The sequence below is a fragment of the Onychomys torridus genome, chromosome 8 (genome assembly GCF_903995425.1).
Source record: "Onychomys torridus chromosome 8, mOncTor1.1, whole genome shotgun sequence".
Classification (NCBI taxonomy): Eukaryota; Metazoa; Chordata; class Mammalia; order Rodentia; family Cricetidae; genus Onychomys; species Onychomys torridus.
In genome coordinates, this window is record NC_050450.1 from 51,371,824 (window position 1) to 51,390,999 (window position 19,176).

The 19,176-nt window shown below is 44.7% G+C and overlaps 1 protein-coding gene across 1 annotated transcript in view; it reads left to right on the forward strand.

Moving 5' to 3' along the window:
* Nucleotides 1-12,847, forward strand: part of Tekt3 (tektin 3) — a 41,214-nt gene extending 28,367 nt beyond the window's left edge. The window contains exons 7-8 of the mRNA XM_036198191.1: nucleotides 2,076-2,230; nucleotides 12,515-12,847. Of these exons, the coding sequence (XP_036054084.1) occupies nucleotides 2,076-2,230; nucleotides 12,515-12,731 (372 nt within the window). The 3' untranslated portion in view covers nucleotides 12,732-12,847. The remainder of the gene's footprint in view (nucleotides 1-2,075; nucleotides 2,231-12,514) is intronic.
* The last annotated feature ends 6,329 nt before the right edge of the window (nucleotides 12,848-19,176 follow it).

Sequence of the window (19,176 nt, forward strand, 5' to 3'; positions counted from 1 at the left end):
CGAGTTCAAGTCCATAAAGAGGCTGGTGAGACTAGCGTGGATGGTGTGTCCTAGGAGAGAAGCTTGGGAAGGGGGTTGGAGCCACACTGCAGAAGTTGCTGGGATGGGAGTGAGGGGGTGGGAGATGGGGGTCAGGGTAGTAGGGCTTCATCCTGAAAGTCCTTAGAAAGGTGTTGTGACGGAGGTCCTTTGTTCACTGGTGGATTGGTGGCAGGGTGTTTTTGTTTTTAACCACTGTGTTAGTTTGTCAGGGCTATTGCCACATAAGGTGCTCCCTGTCTGAGTGGCTAGAAGTCAGAGTTCCAGGTGCCACAAGGTTGCTTGCTCCGGGGCCCTCTTGTACTGTCTGGCGGCCTCTTCTCTCCATGCATCTGTGTCACATTCCTCTGTGTGTTTCTGAGTCTGTGTCAGTCAGGGCTCTCTAGAGGGATAGAACTTAGAGAATGAATCCCTCTCTGTACACACACACACACACACACACACACACACACACACTCACACACTCACACTCACACACACAGGGATTTATTAGAATGGCTTACAAGCTGTGGACCACCTAGTCCAACAGTGGCTGTCTACCAATGGAAGATCCAAGAAATCCAGTAGTGGTTCAGTCCACAAGGCTGGATGCCTCAGCTGGTCCTCAGTATATGCTGGAATCCCAGAGAAGTAGGCTCTATGGCCAGTGAAGGAATGGACTTGCTCCTGAGAGTGAGGGCGAGCAGGCTTGAAGAGAGGAAATAGGCTTCCTTCTTCCGTGTCCTTTACAAACGTGGATCTTCCCACCTCAAAAGATCTGGATTAAGAGTGGATCTTCCCACTTAAAATAATGTACTTAAGGAAAAAACTCCCTCACAGGTGTGCCCAACCATTTGGGTTTTCGTCAATTTCAGATGTGGTCAAGGTGACAACCTGGAGCAGCCATCTCAGTGTCCAGGATTCCTCCATTGATGGGGCTTGGACCCACTCTCTTGACTTCACTTTAACTTGACCTCTGCAGGAACTCAGTCTCCCAACACAGTCACATTCTGGGGTCCTGAGGGTTGAGACGTCACGGTATGAGCTTTCAGAGGAAGGACACACAATTCAACCCTAATAGGTACATTCTAATTTCCACTTAGGCATGTTGGGATGTAGACACATGACATAGATGTCATACTGATCCTGTTCATGTCTTAGTGAGACAATACACATATACATAGACATGCAGGTGTACACACACACACACACACACACACACACACACACACACACACACACCATGAGTAGTCTGTTGGGAAGGCACAGAAATAACTACTTGGAATGAGAGAGATAATTAGCAGAAGGAAGCATTGTGTCTTCTGGTGAGAATCAGACTATTTTTGACATGTTGGTAAAAGCTTGAGAGAGAGGTCAAAGCCTGAATGACAGGTTTAGGAGTACTTGGATTACATGGGCTTTAAATAAGTGTGGTTTTGCAAGGTCTCTGTAGGAGATGGAGGATGTAATAGCTAATTTTCTCAAGATAAAGCTTTGGCAGTGGCATGAGGAACAGTTAGAAAGTTAAGAATTTGGCTAGCAGCTTGCTAAGAACAAGTTGAGGCAGGCTTTCAAGGAGAGGGAAGGATCCAAGAGGCTCTGATGTTGACCTTGAGAGGCATTTTCATGAGAGCAGTGAGTGCTAGAGACAGAATTTAGGAACCTCTGGAACATGCGGTAGGTGGGAGGCAGAGGGAATGGGCACAGGCCATGGGTAAACATACTTGGCAAGGAACATAGGAGGGTTTGGCGAGGACCCCACTGGGATTAGATAGGATCCTGGCAGAAAAGACAGCAGATTTGGAAAATGTGCTGGTTATTAACTGTCTCCGGGCCATAGGAAAAGGGCCACACCAAAGGAGCAAAGTGGGGAAAATTCAGAACTGTGGAGCAGCAGAGAGCTGGGTCATAGAAGGCGGGTTCTCTGAGCACAAGAGGAGGAGAATGTGGAAAGAGCAAGGTTCTCAGTGAGGAGGCCCATGGGCCAGAGGTGGAAGTGTCACAGGTTGTTCAGGGACCAGCAACAGGATGTCAGCAGTTGCTTCTCATTGCCACAGACCCTGCAGGAGATCTTCCAGACTGAAATGACCATAGAATCCATCAAAAAGGCCATCAAGGAAAAGTCCGCCTTCCTGAAGGTGGCTCAGACCCGGCTGGATGAGCGAACAAGGAGACCGAACATAGAGCTGTGCAGGGACATAGCTCAGTTACGGTAAGGGTAAGGGGTAGGTAGAGAGGGAGAGCCGAGGGGCCCCTTCCTGGATGCAGCTGGGCTCTGACTAAGGATGTTCTCTCAGGACAAGCATCACGGAGATGCCTTCTTTAAAAGTCTTACTGATGGGACCTGCTAAGTGGGTAACAGGTTCAACTTGGGAAGATGGAGAAAAGTCTTGAGATGGGTGGTGGTGATGGTTGCCTGGCAGTGTGATTGTGTTTAATGTCACTGAACTGAACACGTCACAGCGGCTAAAGTGTGTTGCGTGTATCACACCATACGTTTGTTGAAAATTAAAATGACACCAACATGTCACATGACATGAACATTTAGTTTATTCAGAGCATTCAGGGCAGTGGTTGGGTTTCTGAGCACTTCCTTAGGCTGCTAGTCCAGGCCACGAGGCACTCCTTGTGAAAGTGAAACAAATCAGTAAGTAGCAGAGGGATGGATGGTGGGGAGACGCTTCAACCATGAGCCTTCTCCTGATTTAACTCCATGGTAGGGTCTCTTTGTCATGAAGGATTTATTCCAAAGATGAATCTACCAAACTTGGGCACTGCCAAGGACAGTGACGGTGGTTCAAAGTGATAATTTCTCAGGGGCAAAGTAGAGGGAGGATCCTTGTAAGGTCGGTTGTCCTTGATGATGATAATGACAACAGCAACAGCGATAATGATGTGATGGTGGAAATGGTTGTCACCACCCCTTGATCCTGCCCCATGTGTGGCCCTGTCCTATGCACTCACAGTATTCCATACATCACCTTCATTTTGTAAATGAGGAAAAGGAGGCAGAAACAAGTTGTATAGTGTCTTAGTTAGAGTTCCTCTTCCTGTGATGGAAACACGGTGACCAAAAGCAACTTCAAGAGGGAAGATTTTTATGTGGCTCACACTTCTACACCCCTGTTCATCATCAGAGGAAGCCAGGACAGGAACTCAAACAGGGCAGGATCCTGGAGACAGGAGCTGATGCAGAGGCCATGAGGGCTGCTGCTTATAGGACCCAGGACCACCAGTCCCAAGGTGTCCCCACCCACAATGGGCTGACCCTCCCCCATCAATTATTAATTAAGAAAATGCCCTACAGGTTTGCCTGCCTGTGGCAGAATGTTATGGAGTCGTTTTCTCAATTGAGATTCCCTCCTCTTAGGGGACTCTAGCTTGGGTCAAGTTGACATAGAAACTAGCCGGGACATATGGCTTCACTGAGATCATACCTGATGGTGAGAGTCAGCTGGAGCTTGCCTGTGTCACTAGAGGTGAGGTATGCTACTAAGCAGGAGCAGGGCAGGATTGAGACACCAGAGGATCAGCTTGATTCAACCAAATTATGCTTCTTTTTCCTCAACTTTTTAGACCGTGTGGCTCTTTTTCATTCCCCTACCAGACACCTGATCTCACTGGACCTTCTTCATGTCAGTATGAGATGAGTTGATGAAGCAGGTGTTGTATCCTTATCTCTTTCTCAAACAGAGGATGGAGCCCAGAGCCCTGGAGATCATCACTGTAATCACTTCCCATGTATAGTATGGACTTTGACCGTGTTTGAAACATACACTAGAATACAGTCTCTGATTTAAGATTTTTTTTTTCTTACTTTGTGGTGGCATAAACTGCCCATTACCACATTGATCTTGACTTTCAAGGCAGTGCTCAGTAGGTGATATGAGATGTTCAACATGTTATTTTAAAATAGGCTTTATACTGGAAGCTGAGTGAGTTTGCCAAGCTGTAAATGTCCTGTGCCTGTTTAAGGCTGGTGAGGCTGAGCCGTGATGATCAATGGGTTAGATGTCATAAACACGTTTTACATTTCCAGCGTACCAGGGGTTCATTAGAACATGACCCATCATAAGGTCAGGCAGCATCCATACACAAATGACCTTCTCAGATTAGCTGTGTGTCAAGTAGTATAGCATTTTTCTAGTCTTCCAACACACGGCTGTTCACCCAGGCTGCATACTCCTCAGAATGGGCTCTTCCCACACAGCTCACTATTTGGAATAAGTTGCCCTCCACTCCAGAGGCAAGACGGGTCCCTGGGTAGCCAGCTGAAGTGTGTCTCTTCCTTCAAAGAACCTGGAGTCAGAGAATGGGCACTTGCCAGTTAGGATTAAATGGTGAATTGTGGCATTTTGTAAATATATGATATATTGGAGGTGAAGGTGTCTGCTCACACATAGAAACAGGGGTGCATTTGTGCATTTGTGGGGGCCAGATGCTGGCAGTATATCTTCTATTGCTTTCTCCTTTTCTTTTCTTTTTGAGATGAGGTTTCTCACCAAAGCTGGAGCTGACCGTTTGGGGCTGGTTGTCTAGACAGTGACCCCCAGGGACCCACCTGTCTCCAGCTCCCAGCACTGGGGTTACAGGAGTGCAAGGTTGCAAACAGCTTTTTGCATTGGTTCTGGGGATCAGAACTCAAGTTTTCATGCTTATGCACCAAGCACTTTACTTGCTGAGTGGAGCCTTGTCCCCAGCCCTCTTTATGCAAATATTATTACAAGAAGCTGAGCTGAAGTTTCATGGTCCAAAATGATTTCTGCAGAGTCATCAAAAACAGAGATGGGAAAAATTCTTCAGACTGCTGCTAGATAAACATGGGGTTTTATTTTTGTTTGTTTTGGGTACTGAGATTGGAACCTGGGGCCTTTGGGAATGTTGTATGTTCTATCACGGAGCCACACCCCAACCATAAAAGCTTCTTTTTCCAAGTGTTCGTGTGTGTGTGTGTGTGTGTGTGTGTGTGTGTGTGTGTGTGTGTATCACATGTTTGTAGATGTGTATGCATGTAGGTGTGATGTCTGGAATCACCCTCAATCATTATTCTACCTTATTCACTGAGGCAAGGTCTCTCAATCAAACCTAGAGCTTGCCGATATGGCTGACCATCTTTCTGAGGATCTCCCATTTCTGCCTTCCTGGGTTGAAATTCCAGGCAAGCTTCCCTTCCCTGCCTCTTACCTGGCACTTATTTGAGTTTTGGCTCTCTAAACTTTGTTCCTCATGCTCACAGGGCAAACACTTCAACCACTGAGCCATCTCCCCAGTACATCAAAGCGGTTTGAGCCGGGCAGTGGTGGCACATGCCTTTAATCCCAGCACTCAGGAGGCAGAGGCAGGTGGATCTCTGTGAGTTCGAGGCCAGTCTGGTCTACAGAGTGAGATCCAGGACAGCCAGAGCTACACAGAGAAACCCTGTCTCAAAAAAAAAAATGAGTTTTGAGTGGTGGTGACCTAGTGTGGCTCTGGAGGTGCTTACATGCCCTCTGAAAGGCTGACTGGCTCTCACTCTTTAGAATTCTTCCCTTTCCCAGGTAATGTGCACGTCTGTTTCTCTTGCTTCCTGTCAGCCCTCTAGTGTGTTCATTTCCTTGGTTTCAGTTTTGACTTTAGGACAGAACCAGCTTTTGTTTCTTGCTAGGAATGTCTTGCCAAAGGTATTTAGGGCTATTATTATTTGGGAAAAACATTTATTTTTTTTCTCAAAATTGATCACCCTGAAAGCAACCCTTGGGCTGTCTAGGTTGAGAAAGATCAAACTTAGGGTAGGGGTTGGGGATGGAAAAAGATGCTGTTTTCATTTCAAGACTTTATTTTTCTTTCAAATATTCTAGGTGGGCACCTTCAAAAGTAGGTCTAAGCCTTTTTGGCATCTTTGGTAGAAATCCAGAGAAGGCTCTGCTTGACTTAAATCTTGATTCTAAGACAAAACAAATGAACTCTATAGCAGGCATATTTGTATTTGAAGCAAAATGATTTTCAAGTCTGTAATTTAAACAACAACAAAGTGGAATGCCTTCAGCAAAATAGTTTTCCAAAACCAGCTAAGACCATGGAAGGTGGAAATGACGTGCATTCTTGATAGCAATTTGGATTTCTGATGACTGCACTTTGGGGAGGGTTGTCCCCTTCTGTGTACTCAAAGCTTCAAGAAAGTGGACTTTCTGTGGCTGCCTTCTCCAGTTCTTACACGTCTTGTTTTGACATCGATACTTGAAGGTATTATTCACAGTTCCTTAGGGTAAGCTTCCAGGAGATTGGCTGCAGGGAGCAAAGACACATTTGGGTTCAGGATTCCTTTTGAAGTCAAGGAGGGCCAGGAGAGGAGAGGCAGTTCTGGTGACAATAAACAGCACCTGTCATTAAGTCCCACCCTCCAGCCCTCTCTAGCCAAAGCCAAGGAGCTGGTGATGTGTTATAGCCTAGGATCTTAAATAAACACACAAAAACTATTTTTTTTAACCTAATCTGCTCTAAACAGCAAAATATATCGTTTCAGATAAATTCTCAGACTTTTTGCTTATCATCCCCTGACCCCTGGATCTTGGATGATATTGGTAGGGAGAACATTATGGTCTCTGGGTGATGGGGAGGTGAGAAGTTAACATGTTTCCCTGAGCTGCTGTGGGCCTTTATTCTGCAGTGGTAGAGATGGAACTCAGAGAGTTGCACATGCAACTCCAGCATGCTCTACCACTGAGTCCCATCCTCAGCGCTTAGTTTTTTAGTACACTGTGTGTCTCAGACTGGCCTTAAACTCAGGAGCCTTCAGCCTCTGCCTCCATAGAGCTGGAATTACAGGTGTACATGCCTGCTGGTGAGCGACCTTTACTGGTGTCTTTCTTGTATCAGACTGGATGCAGGTCGGTTGAAAGTAGGTTCCTCCATTTTCTTTCTTTTTGTCTCGGATCTGGGTCTTAATCTTGGTGCATCCTTTGGATTTAGAACTTCCTGCAGCTCCCTGAGAGCAGTGGTTCTGAACCTTCATGCTGCGACCCTTTAATACAGTTCCTCATTTATGGTTTGGTAATTTCCATAACTATAATTTTGGTACTGTTATGAATTGTAATGTAAATATCTGATATGTATTCAGGATATCTGATATGCGACCCTATGAAAGGATTGGTTGGTCGTAAAGGGGACGCGACCCACAGGTTGAGAACCATTGACCTAGAGTGTAGCCGTTGGTCTTCACTGGACACAGTCTATACTGTGAGAGAAACTGTAGGGTGCAGCTGTAAACAAGACTTTTGGGTAGATGACATTGCTTCCCCATGTCTGCAGGGAAGACATTCCTAAGTGCCCAAGGGTGGGCCTCTTGGCATGCATAGCATAACAGAGAGCAACAAACTTGTCCCAAGGACTGGGGGTGTCTCTTCCTCTAGTATTGGGAAGTTGGCATTCATTATAGAGGCAGATAAAAGTTACACTAGCTGAAGAGATAGCAAAGGAATGCCCTGAGGGCAGGTCTGCAGAGGGGTGAGGAAAGGATACAGGAGTAGGGAGTGGGGTGGGGAGTAGGGGAGGGTAGGAGGGTTGTATGGAAGACAAAAGGACTCGTTTTTATGACTGAGGGCTGGCTGTGAGGTCATGGGGAAGGGGTGAAGTCAGTCAGAAGATTGGAGTCAAGCACCCCAGAGGTTAGCTTTACCTGAGACAGGACACACAGATGACCCAGGGTGTTGCTGCTGTGACTGGTTCACACCCCACCTCTGCCAGATCAGAGCCTGTGGCCAGCCCAGTGTGTGCATCTTGGAGGGGGAACTCAGAAGCTGGCTGTGGTGGTGGGATTGACCTTGGGAAGCTATGAGTCCCATTTGACATGGAAATGTTTGTATCAGCATGGTATCTGTCATCCAGGCCCCTTCAGGTTAACCCTCTAAAAAAATCAGAGTAGGAAAAAACAAAACAAAACAAAACAAAAAACCTCTCCTAATGGCAGCCCCTTGATATTTTGGGATATTAGGTGGAGGACCCACTCTGAGATGTTAAAATTCATGGGTGCTAAAGTCTTGTGTATTAATGGTATTTGCTGTGAGCACTTCCTTCTACATGCATGAAATCATCTGTACATTAGCAAAATCCAATGGAAATACTACTAAAATAAGCAGCTGCTGTCCTGTTTGGGGACTAAGGTCAAGAAAGTAGGTGTGCGTGTTCAGTAAAAGTAGGTGTATATGTTCAAATTTAAAAAAAAAAAAACAATACAATACTTTCTCTCTGAGGTTAGTTGAGTCTATTGATAAAGAACCCACCAATAGGCGCACAATGGTGGTGCACACCTTTAATCCCAGCACTTGTGAGGCAGAGGCGGGTGGATCTCTGAGTCTGAGGCCAGCCTGGTCTACAAAGTGAGTTCTAGGACAACCAGGGCTACACAGAGAAACCCCGTCTCAAAAAAACAAAACAAAACAAAAAACAAACACAAACAAACAAAAAGAACCCACTCATTGTAAGCATGGACTGCTTCTCTGGTTTAGGGAGGGAAAAGTTGTGGTTTTTTTTATTTGTTTTTTGAGTATTGACCTGAAGTACAGTGTTCACCATGTTCCTGGTAGAAATCCAGAGTAGTACAGACAGTAAAGCTGTAAACCATAAACACAGAGATTCCACCAGCCATGCTATCCGGAAGAAACTCACAGGCGGGCGCCCTGCTGTGTCTGCCCCCATCACAGAACACTGCTGGAGAGGTCTAGATGGTGACTTCCTCAAGCAGCAGCATACTGTGGGTTTCTTTCCCCAGAACGTTCTCTTTAAAAGTTGAGAACTTCATCCATGAGCACCTTATCTGCATAACTCCTACCTCGAACTCCTCCTGGGTGCCCCCAGATTTGTGACATCTTCTTAATTACTATGTTTCACATGGACACACATGTGTACATACATACACACACACACACACACACACACACACACACACACACACACACACCCCTACTGGGTCCATTTCGCTTTGCTCATGTGTGCATGTGTTCAGGGCTGAACAACTGGCTCTGGATATGCTATATGGGAGCTTTTCCCTGGAGGAAACTAATTCTCTCCCAGAGCTATCAATCACACTGTTTCAGCAGCCACTGATCACCTGTAGCTCCTCATGGGGAGAGGTGTGAAACCCTGTAGAATTTTCCCAGTCTATATTGTCAGGTCACCTGGTGCTGGCATCATGCTGGTCTTGTTCAAGAAGCCATATTGTTGAGATCTCATGGGTGTATTTTCCCTACCATACCTCGGGGACACTGTCTAGCCACAGGCGCCAATCCTGGGCTTCTGGCTTTTGCGATCTTTCTCTATCTCCTGTGTTTTCACCTGTGCCAGAGAGGTACAGGTGTCATTACAGATGTATTCGCTGGTCCCTTATTCTCTGCATTTTGACCAGTCGTGTGTAGCATGAATCTTAAATGTTCTTATTAATAAAACCAAACCTGAGGCCAGTTATTGGGGTGAATGCTGGAAGATCTGAGAAGCAGAACAAGCCACAGCCACCTCACCTCACCAGTTCCTCACCTGATCCTGTTTCCTCAGACTGGAAGCTTCTGGGTCCTCATCCTAATGAATCTCAGCTGAACTGCTGCTCAAAAGCCTAAAAGCTTAACCAGCCAAATGCTTCTAGTTTCTGGTCCTCACGCCTTATATACCTTTCTGCTTTCTGCCATCACTCCCTGGGATTAAAGGCATGAGTCACCATGCTTGGCTGTATCCTTGAACAGATGGATTTTTGCCTCTGGAATTCTAGGATTAAAAGCATGTGCTGCCACTGCCTATCCTCTATGTTTAATATTGTGGCTGTTCTGTCTCTGACCCCAGATAAGTTTATTAGGGTGCACAATATTTTAGGGAACACAATACCACCACAGTTGTGGATCTCTGTAAAGATCTCCCTCTGGGTGGATGGTGGAGACAGCTACACAATGTAAATGCACTAAATGCCCCTAAGCTACACATATGAATACACTTAAGATGGTCAACTTTACAGTATGTGTATTGTGCCAGGTCTTAAAAAAAAATACTTGGCACTAAAAATTACTTGTTTATTTGACATTGAAGTCCAACTGGGCAGGCATCCTGTGTATTGTCTTGTGAGGATTACAAATAAAAGAGACAGTGAGATGGGTCATCATCTCAAAGGAGCCCTATGTCCTGAGGCCACTGTCCTGGGTCTCGGCTTCTGCCTTTTTATTTCGAGGAATAAAGAGGGTGGGGACAGGAAATGGGACCCTGTTCCTTAGTAGAGCCACCCAGGCTCTGTATTTCCTTCCTAGATTCCAGGATGGCTTGCCACTGCTTATAAACACATGTGGCCTGTGTCACTGGGGTCAGGACAGCTCATCAATCCTCTAGGCTCAACTTCTTCATCTGTAAAACAAGGGACCTGGGCTTGACGACCCCCGATGCTCCTTTTCCAGTTGCAAAGTCCTGTGAAACTATTCAGTGGCGCTGGACTGTGTCCTGGTGCTAATGTGGTTTGGATATGTTTCTGCCATGGTGAGATCTTTTTTTCCCTCTAGGGATGCCTAGCTCTTTATTTGGTCATAGGCACTATTCTATTCAGAACAGTTTCTGATCTATATTTTAACTAAATCCACATCCCTTTCATCTGTAGTAAGCGAAACTTTTAAAAAAACAACAGTTTCATCTTTGCATCACCCATCAGGATTTGTTGTATATCCATCAGGATCCCTGGTGCGTGGTTCTAAGTTTTCCCTTGGCTATCAAAAAATCCACACATATGAAATCCCTTCTGGAAAATGAAGCAACATTTACATTTACCCTATACCTATTCCCTTGTGTACTTATTATTCATGGATAAATTACTTCTAATGCCTATACATTGTAAATGGTTGTGACAGTACAGTGTTGAGGGAACAAGAAGATAAAATATGTGTTTAGTACCGATGCATTTTTCCTGAATGTTTTAAATCTGTGACTTAGTGGATGCACATGCAAACCTGCAGATACTTTGTGACTTAGTGGATGCACATGCAAATCTGCAGATACTTTGTGACTTAGTGGATGCACACGCAAACCTGCAGATACAGTAGAATGATTACACTCTGAGTTATGTTTGCAACTGGCTGGAACTAGAGGTGAGTTATTAAAAGTGGCTGTTAGGTGGATCCCAATGTCTCTATTTGCTCATGTGAGAGTGGAGACCCTTCTGGTGTCTGGGAGATAGTGTCCTTAGGAAGAGCAAGCTGGTTGACCCAGTATGGCATTCAGAACAGCATTTACATGGAGAGCAGTTGCTAACAAGTTGCAATAATGATGACTGCCAACTTTACCCTTGAGTGACACAGAGGCACATCTTTGAGATGCTATTGGTCAAACTGGTGGGTAATTGTTCTTGGGAAGAAAAAAACTTTCTAAATATAAGCATGGTAGAAGAAATCCCAAAGTGAGTAAGAGAGAAACTGGCTCACTAAACACTGAACTCTTAGGTACAGCAAAACATAACAAACAAAACATACCATAAACAAAATGAGAAGGCAAACAGTTACTTAGGGACAATGTTTCTATAAGCAAACAACAACAAAAAAAACCCCACACAGCTGCTATTTACAGAAGCATGCCTAATAGTAATGTTTATTTATGCAAATGTACTAGACGGTGATCTGTCTAGTACTTCAGCAGGTTGATAAGCCGAAAGACAGGCAGTGTGGAGACCAAATGCAAAATGACCCACGGGCATTTAGGAAAGGTCCATGAACAATACAGAACCATGAAGACCATGACGAACTGACTGCGTCCTTGAGAAGGAGCTGCTCCACTTTGTGATGATGCTGTATTTTTTCTTTCTGTCCTTATGACTACTTTTCATCAGTGCCCAGAAAGAACATCTGGGACAGTTTCAGGGTCACAGTGTAGAGTTACACAGTCACATATCATCCTCTTCATGTTGCACTAAGGTTTGGAAAGTTGCAATATGCTGACTTTAGATCCTGGAGGTTTTAAATCTAGGGCCTTGTTACATCCTTGTGATTTGGGGAGAGCCCCTGCTGAGATATAGTAACAGACTGGGCAGAATTCTAAATAGTAGAGGCTCGCTCTCCTCAACTCTAAAAATATTTTTCAAGACTAAAGTCAAAGGTAAAAAGTCTCAGTTAAGTTTTCAAGTTCCCCCTCCCATTTTACTTTTTATGAAATATCAGTGTTTATAATTTCCTTTTTTAGAATATTGTAGTTGGCATACATTTATGTGTGTGCATATGAATATGTCTATCAGAGTATAAAGGGGAGTGTGTGTGTGTGTGTGTGTGTGTGTGTGTGTGTGTGCGTGTTTTAATTCAGGAATATGTTTAGCTTGTTGTTGAGTTATGGGCTACAGGGTATAGGCAATGGGAATGATCTGGCATGATACTGGAATCATACATAGATGCCAATTCCCTTGCTACCTAAAGTACTTCTGACAGGGTCACTGCACCAAATACCTTTAATGCAACTGAGGGCAGGCTGCAGGAGTATGCCCAACTTGCTGACCATGCTTTCCCTCCTGCAGCCTTGTTAATGAGGTCCATGAGGTGGACGACACCATCCAGACTCTGCAGCAGCGCCTGAGGGATTCGGAGGACACCCTGCAGTCCTTGGTCCATACCAAAGCCACCTTGGAGCATGATTTGGCTGTGAAAGCCAACACCCTGTACATCGACCAGGAAAAATGCATGAGCATGCGCAAAAGCTACCCCAACACCCTCCGGCTGGTTGGCTTCTGTTAGGGGCCCCAGGAAGAGCGGTTTTCAAACTCCTAAAAAATGGTAGAAGCAAAGCACTACCTCAGCATCTAAATGAGTGTTAATGTAGTCACTATTAAAGGATTGTGTTGACAGAAACATACCACACCCTTGTCTTGGATGGCCTTTCATTTGTGTCTAGCCCTTGATTTTCTGTGTACAGGTTTCTGGGGCATGGGAAGGAAATAAGGAAATGTCGTCAATCTACTAGAGAAGGTAAATAGGAGGGTTTGAATGGTTCTCACCATTCTATATATAATATGAATGAGCTGAAAATGAAGACTGTTTTATCCTTGAAGTGACCAGATCTTGGGTCATGATGTTCCCTAAAGATCTGTGTTTGTCTTTGTCCTCAAGGTGATGCAGTTGGGATGTGCTAGGACATTTAGGATGTGGAGCTGTGGAGTGCGATGGAGAGCCTTAGACCATAGTGTGTGTGTGTGTGTGTGTGTGTGTGTGTGTGTGTGTGTGTATGATTTTGAAAATGATTGTGGGATGCCACTCTCATCCTGTATCTCTTCCTTCTTGGCCGTGAGCTCTTGGCCATTCCTCGGCATTGCCACACACTCAGACATGGGAAGCTATGGCCCAGAGAGGCCTTTTCTCATTTCTCATTTTCCCCATTTGGTCTTGGGTTCTCCCTCTATAGCCCAGCATGCTTACCCTGCTTTAACCATTGTTTGTTGACTCCAGAATTCATGTCCTCCCCCTCCTCCCTCCCAGTCTTTCTGGCTTAGTTCATGCCCTCTCTCCTTAGCATACCAGTTAACCAATTTCACAAAACATTTTCAAGTGCCAGAAAGGTTGATGTGCGCATGATAAGCTTGTACATCGGCTATTTTCGTGACCTCAGAATATCATTTTAGAATCAAATTATGGGTTTGGTTTTGTTCCCTTTGCTTCTGATGGAACCAGATATCTCAATGCCACTAAATCTTCTTACAGAGTTAAACAAAATGCCATCATTTTATGAGCTTTACAACCCTCCTATTTACAAGCCTAAACTTGTGTGTCTCTTAGTTGTGACGTGTTTGTGGGAAATCTTTCTTTGTCCATGAATTGTAATTTTTTTTTAATTTGAAGAATACAGACTCACGCAGTTCTCTTACTTAGGTCTATATTCCTGGCATTACAGGACTGGGATTAGAAGAAGAGACACAGTCCAGACAGAAAAGGCCTAGTCTTCTTATTTTGGTAAACTGTGGGCAAGGCTAAATTCTGTAAAGAAACATTTGGTTTTTAGTCTGAAGCATGGTAGCTGCATCAAGATCATAGTCACTGCAGTGTTGAAGTCTACAAGCAGCCCAGACTCAGTGTGCTCTCATGCTTAAGAATCTCGGGGCTGGAGTGTATACATCACAGGGCCTGGCGTCATCTGTTTCAACTGTCTTTAATACGATGTGACTTTGGGAGGGTTGCTGGGCTGCCAAAGGCACCCACTTGCCCAGGCATCATTCAGATTTAGAAATGTGTGTAATTGCCCCTAAATAGCCAAGCTGCCTATAATTTTAGTAATTTCCACTTAGGTCTCTGGAGAATGTTGTTATAGACACCTCTTACCTGGCATTTCTGCCTCCCCAGTTCATGCTATAAATAGGTGAACAGTGGGGGCTGGTTCTAAGTTAGAGTGTGTGTGTGTGTGTAGAGTAGAGTGGATGGAATCCTTCCCTGTGCGTGCAGGCTGATCTAGATAGTGGAACTGCTGTTTATCTGTGATCCAAGTCTTCTCGCCCCCCCCCCTCCTAACTTTAGCCCTTAATGGTTCCTAGCAGGGGTGCGTGCAGCACCGCCTCTCACTACCAAGACCAGCCACTCTTGCCTGGTGCTGATGGTGAATTCAGGAAACTAACCTGACATTATTCACGGGGAAGAGAGATAATGCTTAAGCTCATCAGCAGAGACTGCAAATTGGCTTCACTTTGGAGATCAGCCCATCAGCAATGGCCATGTGGGCTGTTGGATTGAGAAAGGTCTTGAGGCCATGGAAGAACTCAGGCCCTTATGAATCTAGAGGTCCAAATGAGAGTACCATCTGCAGGGGGTCCCAGAGGGTGGGATGTCCACACAGTTACCACTTCCTCCAAAGGGCTCAGAATTCTTCCTCAGTTCTGGTCCTTGTTTATCAACAGCAGAGGATTCTGTTGTGTGATGGATGATCCAGTCCCCATACTTACTAGGAAAAGAATTGAGGATGTATTAAACTTTGGTCAACTGGGACAAATTGTGGCAGTCATTAGTGCTCCAGATCAAGTTATTCCCAACACTCCATCTTTCTGTTCCTTGTGGGTAAGTAGATCCATGTGACTGGACAAAAGAATGTGAGTTGATTTTAGAATCATGTACTCAATTGCCAACATTAGATGCTCCAAAATTCTATTCCTTTTGAAATAGGAACATGACCATGGCAACTCTTATAAAGGAAAAACCTTTAATTGGGATTGGCTTACAGTTCAGAGCTTTAGTCCATTATTGTCATAGTGGGAGACATGTGCTGTGCAAGCAGACATGGTGCCGGAGAAGAAGCTGAGAGTTCTACATCTTGGTCTGCAGCCAGCAGAAGGAGACTGTGCCACACTGGGACAGCTTGAGTATATAAGACCTCAAAGCCCACCCCACAGTGACACACTTCCTCCAATAAGACCACCAACAATGGCTACCCCATGTCCTATGGGTAAAGCAATTTGAACACATGAATCAATGGGGGCAATACCTATTCAAACCACCACAAGCAGCCAGTGCCCTTAACTGCTGAGCCTTCTCCCCATCTTTACCACTGTGGTCTTGGAAAGAAAAATAGAAGACATCTTTATTGTCCCCACAGAACCTGGAGTATGGCTACCAATGTCCAATCCAGTCAAAGATCTTATAAAAAATAACACAATGGAAATATCAAGAAGAGAACACTGGGAAATTGGGGGAGGGATGGATATTCATCTAATAAAGTATCATGATTGGGATAAACTGCACTGTCTTACATGCTTCCTCCTGTCTTCTGAGCTACATACCACTCCCTCCAGTTTGTCTTTCCAGCATAGAGATCTGAAAGCCACCTATTCAATCTTAAGCCTCAAGATATCTTTTGGAATTGTTTTCTATCTTTTAACATTACAGGCTCCTGCATCAAAAAGGGCTACTTTTTTTTTTTCATGGTAAATTTCCTCTCTTCCTTCTTACCATCCCCTGGCTGAGCTGACCGCAGTGAGATGCTTCAATTATTTGTCTGCATCCCACTAATCTGATTTCACAGGCACACTGGAGCATATCCCAGAGGAGCTTGGCTGTCTCCTCCACTTACTTCAGTCATATCTCTATTGTCTGTGAGGCTTCTGTTCTGTGCATTTCCCGTAAATGCTGCTCAGTGATGTCACTGGCAGCTGCACAGCCCTTCTTGCAGTGTTCTGTTCTCTTGGCGCTCTCCATCAGGTTGTCTGCACTGATGGTGATGTTCTGTGTCTTCTCTGTCTAGAATGGTAGCTATTGGACATACCAGAACTCCATGTGGAAGTTTAAGGTACCAAAGCTCAACCAAGTTGAGCAGTTGTTCAAGGTCCTGGAGCCCAAACAGGAGAGCCTCCTACATGACCCTACACCAACTGCTTCCTAGTCATCTTTTCTCTGTACAATGAATGGGACTCACACAATGTTTTATTTGCAGATGTTCTATAGACTATCAAGTAAATATAGTATATATTTAGATGATCCCAAGAAATCAGATCTATTAGGTCACCAATGAATGCTTATTAGAAAAGAAATACTTTGATGATACCTGTGAGCCAAGAAGAAAAGAGAACCCTGGTGTTGCCCTTTCAAGGGAGCAGACATTCAAGAGAAGAATTCTTCTGTTCACGTTCTAGGTGGCATAATCTGCTTTCTGTTGCTGTGACAAAATACCATGACCAAAAGTCACTTGGGGAGGAAAGGGTTTATCTTATCTTATAGCTTACAGTCCATCACTGAGGGAAGTTGAGGCAGGAACCTGGAATCAGGAACCGAAGCAGAGACCATGGGAGAACACAGCTTACTGGCTTGATCCTCCTTAGCTCAGTTTGTTTTTTTATACACCCCAAGACCATCTGCCCAAGGTTGACACCACCCACAACGGGCTGGGACTTTCCATATCAATCATCAACCAAGAAAATGCCCCACAAGCTTGTATCTGACGGTGTGTATTTTCTCAGCTGAGGTCCTCTCTTCCCAGGTAACTCCAGCTTGTGTCAAGTTGACAAAACTCTAACCAACACACAGGTGCCACTACTGCTGCTGTACAATGAACAGTGTAGGTCCTGCTTTGCCTCTGTGCTTAGCAAGCAAGCCTCTAATCACTGTGGGGTCACAGTGCTTGACACACAGGAAATCCTACTCATGATGCCTCTAGGTCTTTGGGTTTAGTGGGAGAGAGGAGTCTGAATAATGAGTTTGAATTCATCCAGCTACTAAGAAGTCATGACCTCCTGGATTAAAACCCAGTCCCTTTTAACTTGAGTATTAGCTAGGGTCTCAGAGGGTAGGATGTATGCTGTGTACTGACTCCAGTGCTCTTAGCAGTTGAGTAAGATGTTTGGACTTACCCAGTGGACAGCAGAAAGCTGGAGTAGTGTTTGATAAACAGTAAATAGGAAAGAAGAATCTTCTAGTGGAGTTACAGTGGAAAAAAGGAAGGGTCTCACACAAGGCCGTGAGTTGGGTTCTGGGGACATTGGTGGCCTTGCAATGTACAGTCCCCAGGAAGGTAGGTGATTGATTTCAGACTGGGAGGATGTTGATTTGCAGCAGGCACCACTGTGAAAACGTTCTGAAGATTATTGATGACGTGGGCTGTGAGATAAGGGACCTCTCCTTCATGCACTGAAAATTTGGGGAGAGGAAGGCTAGGTCCCATGCTCAGGGATCCCCAGTCACATTCCGAGGGAGAAGAGTATGGTAGGTACATGTTCACGAAGAGCAAAAGCAGAATCTGCCACCAGAGAAAACATCGAAGGTCCAAGATAATAGTGGAAGGAGGGATGGGTGGGGATCCAGGCAGTGCTGGGGCAGGTACACATTCTGCAGGGATCATCTCAGGAAGCTGAAAACAGAAACAGACAGAAAGCCATGAAGAGGGTCCCTGATAATGCCTAATATTTTCCTTTGGGTAGTACAGAGCATCCAGATAACAGAACTCCAGGGAGGGAGGATACTCTTGCATGGGTTACGGATTGGTGGGCCGTGAAAGAAAGAAACAGCCAGAAACCACAGAGAGGTCAATGGAAGTTTCTTCAACAAGGAGAAGTCCTGTCCTTATTAACGCGGACTTAGAAATTAAGTGTATTGCAGGAGTCATTGTGCTGGTTATGGATGAAACACTTGATAATAATGTTAAAGAAATTAAGATAAGGACTCTTCTGCTCTCTTTCTAAGAGATCTTCTGGTCATACTTATTTGCTTATTCCAGAGGCAATATGTTTTAACTATGGCAATTAAAACGGGGATGGGTGGGTTGATCAGTGAAATGCCCCTGCCTCCCCCCCTCCCTGCAAGCAGTCTCACATAGGTGTACAGAGCCAATAAATGCTTTCCCAACAGCAAGGAAAAGATAGGTTAGTCCAGGATTGGTTATTAGGAAAACATAAAAACATGATTGCATTTAATGTTGTATTTGAACATCAATTCCAGATGATCACAGATTTTTTTTTAACCATGAAAACATCAAAAGAAAATGTAAAAATGTGGTAATAGTCTGAGTATATAAAAACCTTAACATTTGAACCTATGGTCTCAGAACACAGAGCAGAAGCAAATCCTACAGGTCATGTTGGTTAGCACCTGCTAAGGAGCCTTCTGCATGTTCTGTGTCCATTTAAACACCCAGAGGGAGAGTAAGAGCACGTTGAGCTCAGAGGCAGCAAATGGTCCCTGATACACACTTCAGGATGTTTTCAAGTTCTGTGACATAATTCAGGTGCTGGTATACAGTGCTACAGAGCCCCAACCCCACCCACCAAATCAGCTACCTCTTTCTCTACTATTTAGAGAAAATAACCAAACACAGAGAGGAAGTAAAATTCTCAGCATTTGCCCTTAGTGTCCATCTCTTTAAGAAGTTTTGAGAATCTGCTAAATGGGCTGCGGGGATCACTCTGTCCATAAAGTGCTCACTCCGTAAGCATGAAGACCTAAATTTGATCCCAAAAATTCATGTAAGGAAGCTGAGCTTGGCGGATGCCTGTAAACTTGTAATCTCAGTGCTGGGGGAAGTGGAGACAGGCAGATCTCTGGGTTCTCTGGTCAGATAGCCTAGCCTAATGGGTAAGCCCAAAGCCAATAAAACATACTGTTCAAAAAAACAAAACAAACAAAACAAAACAAAAAACAATGTATGTAGCACATGAGGAACTACACCTTTGGTCTACACACACCCACGCACACATGAAAGTAAGAAATTAATATACTT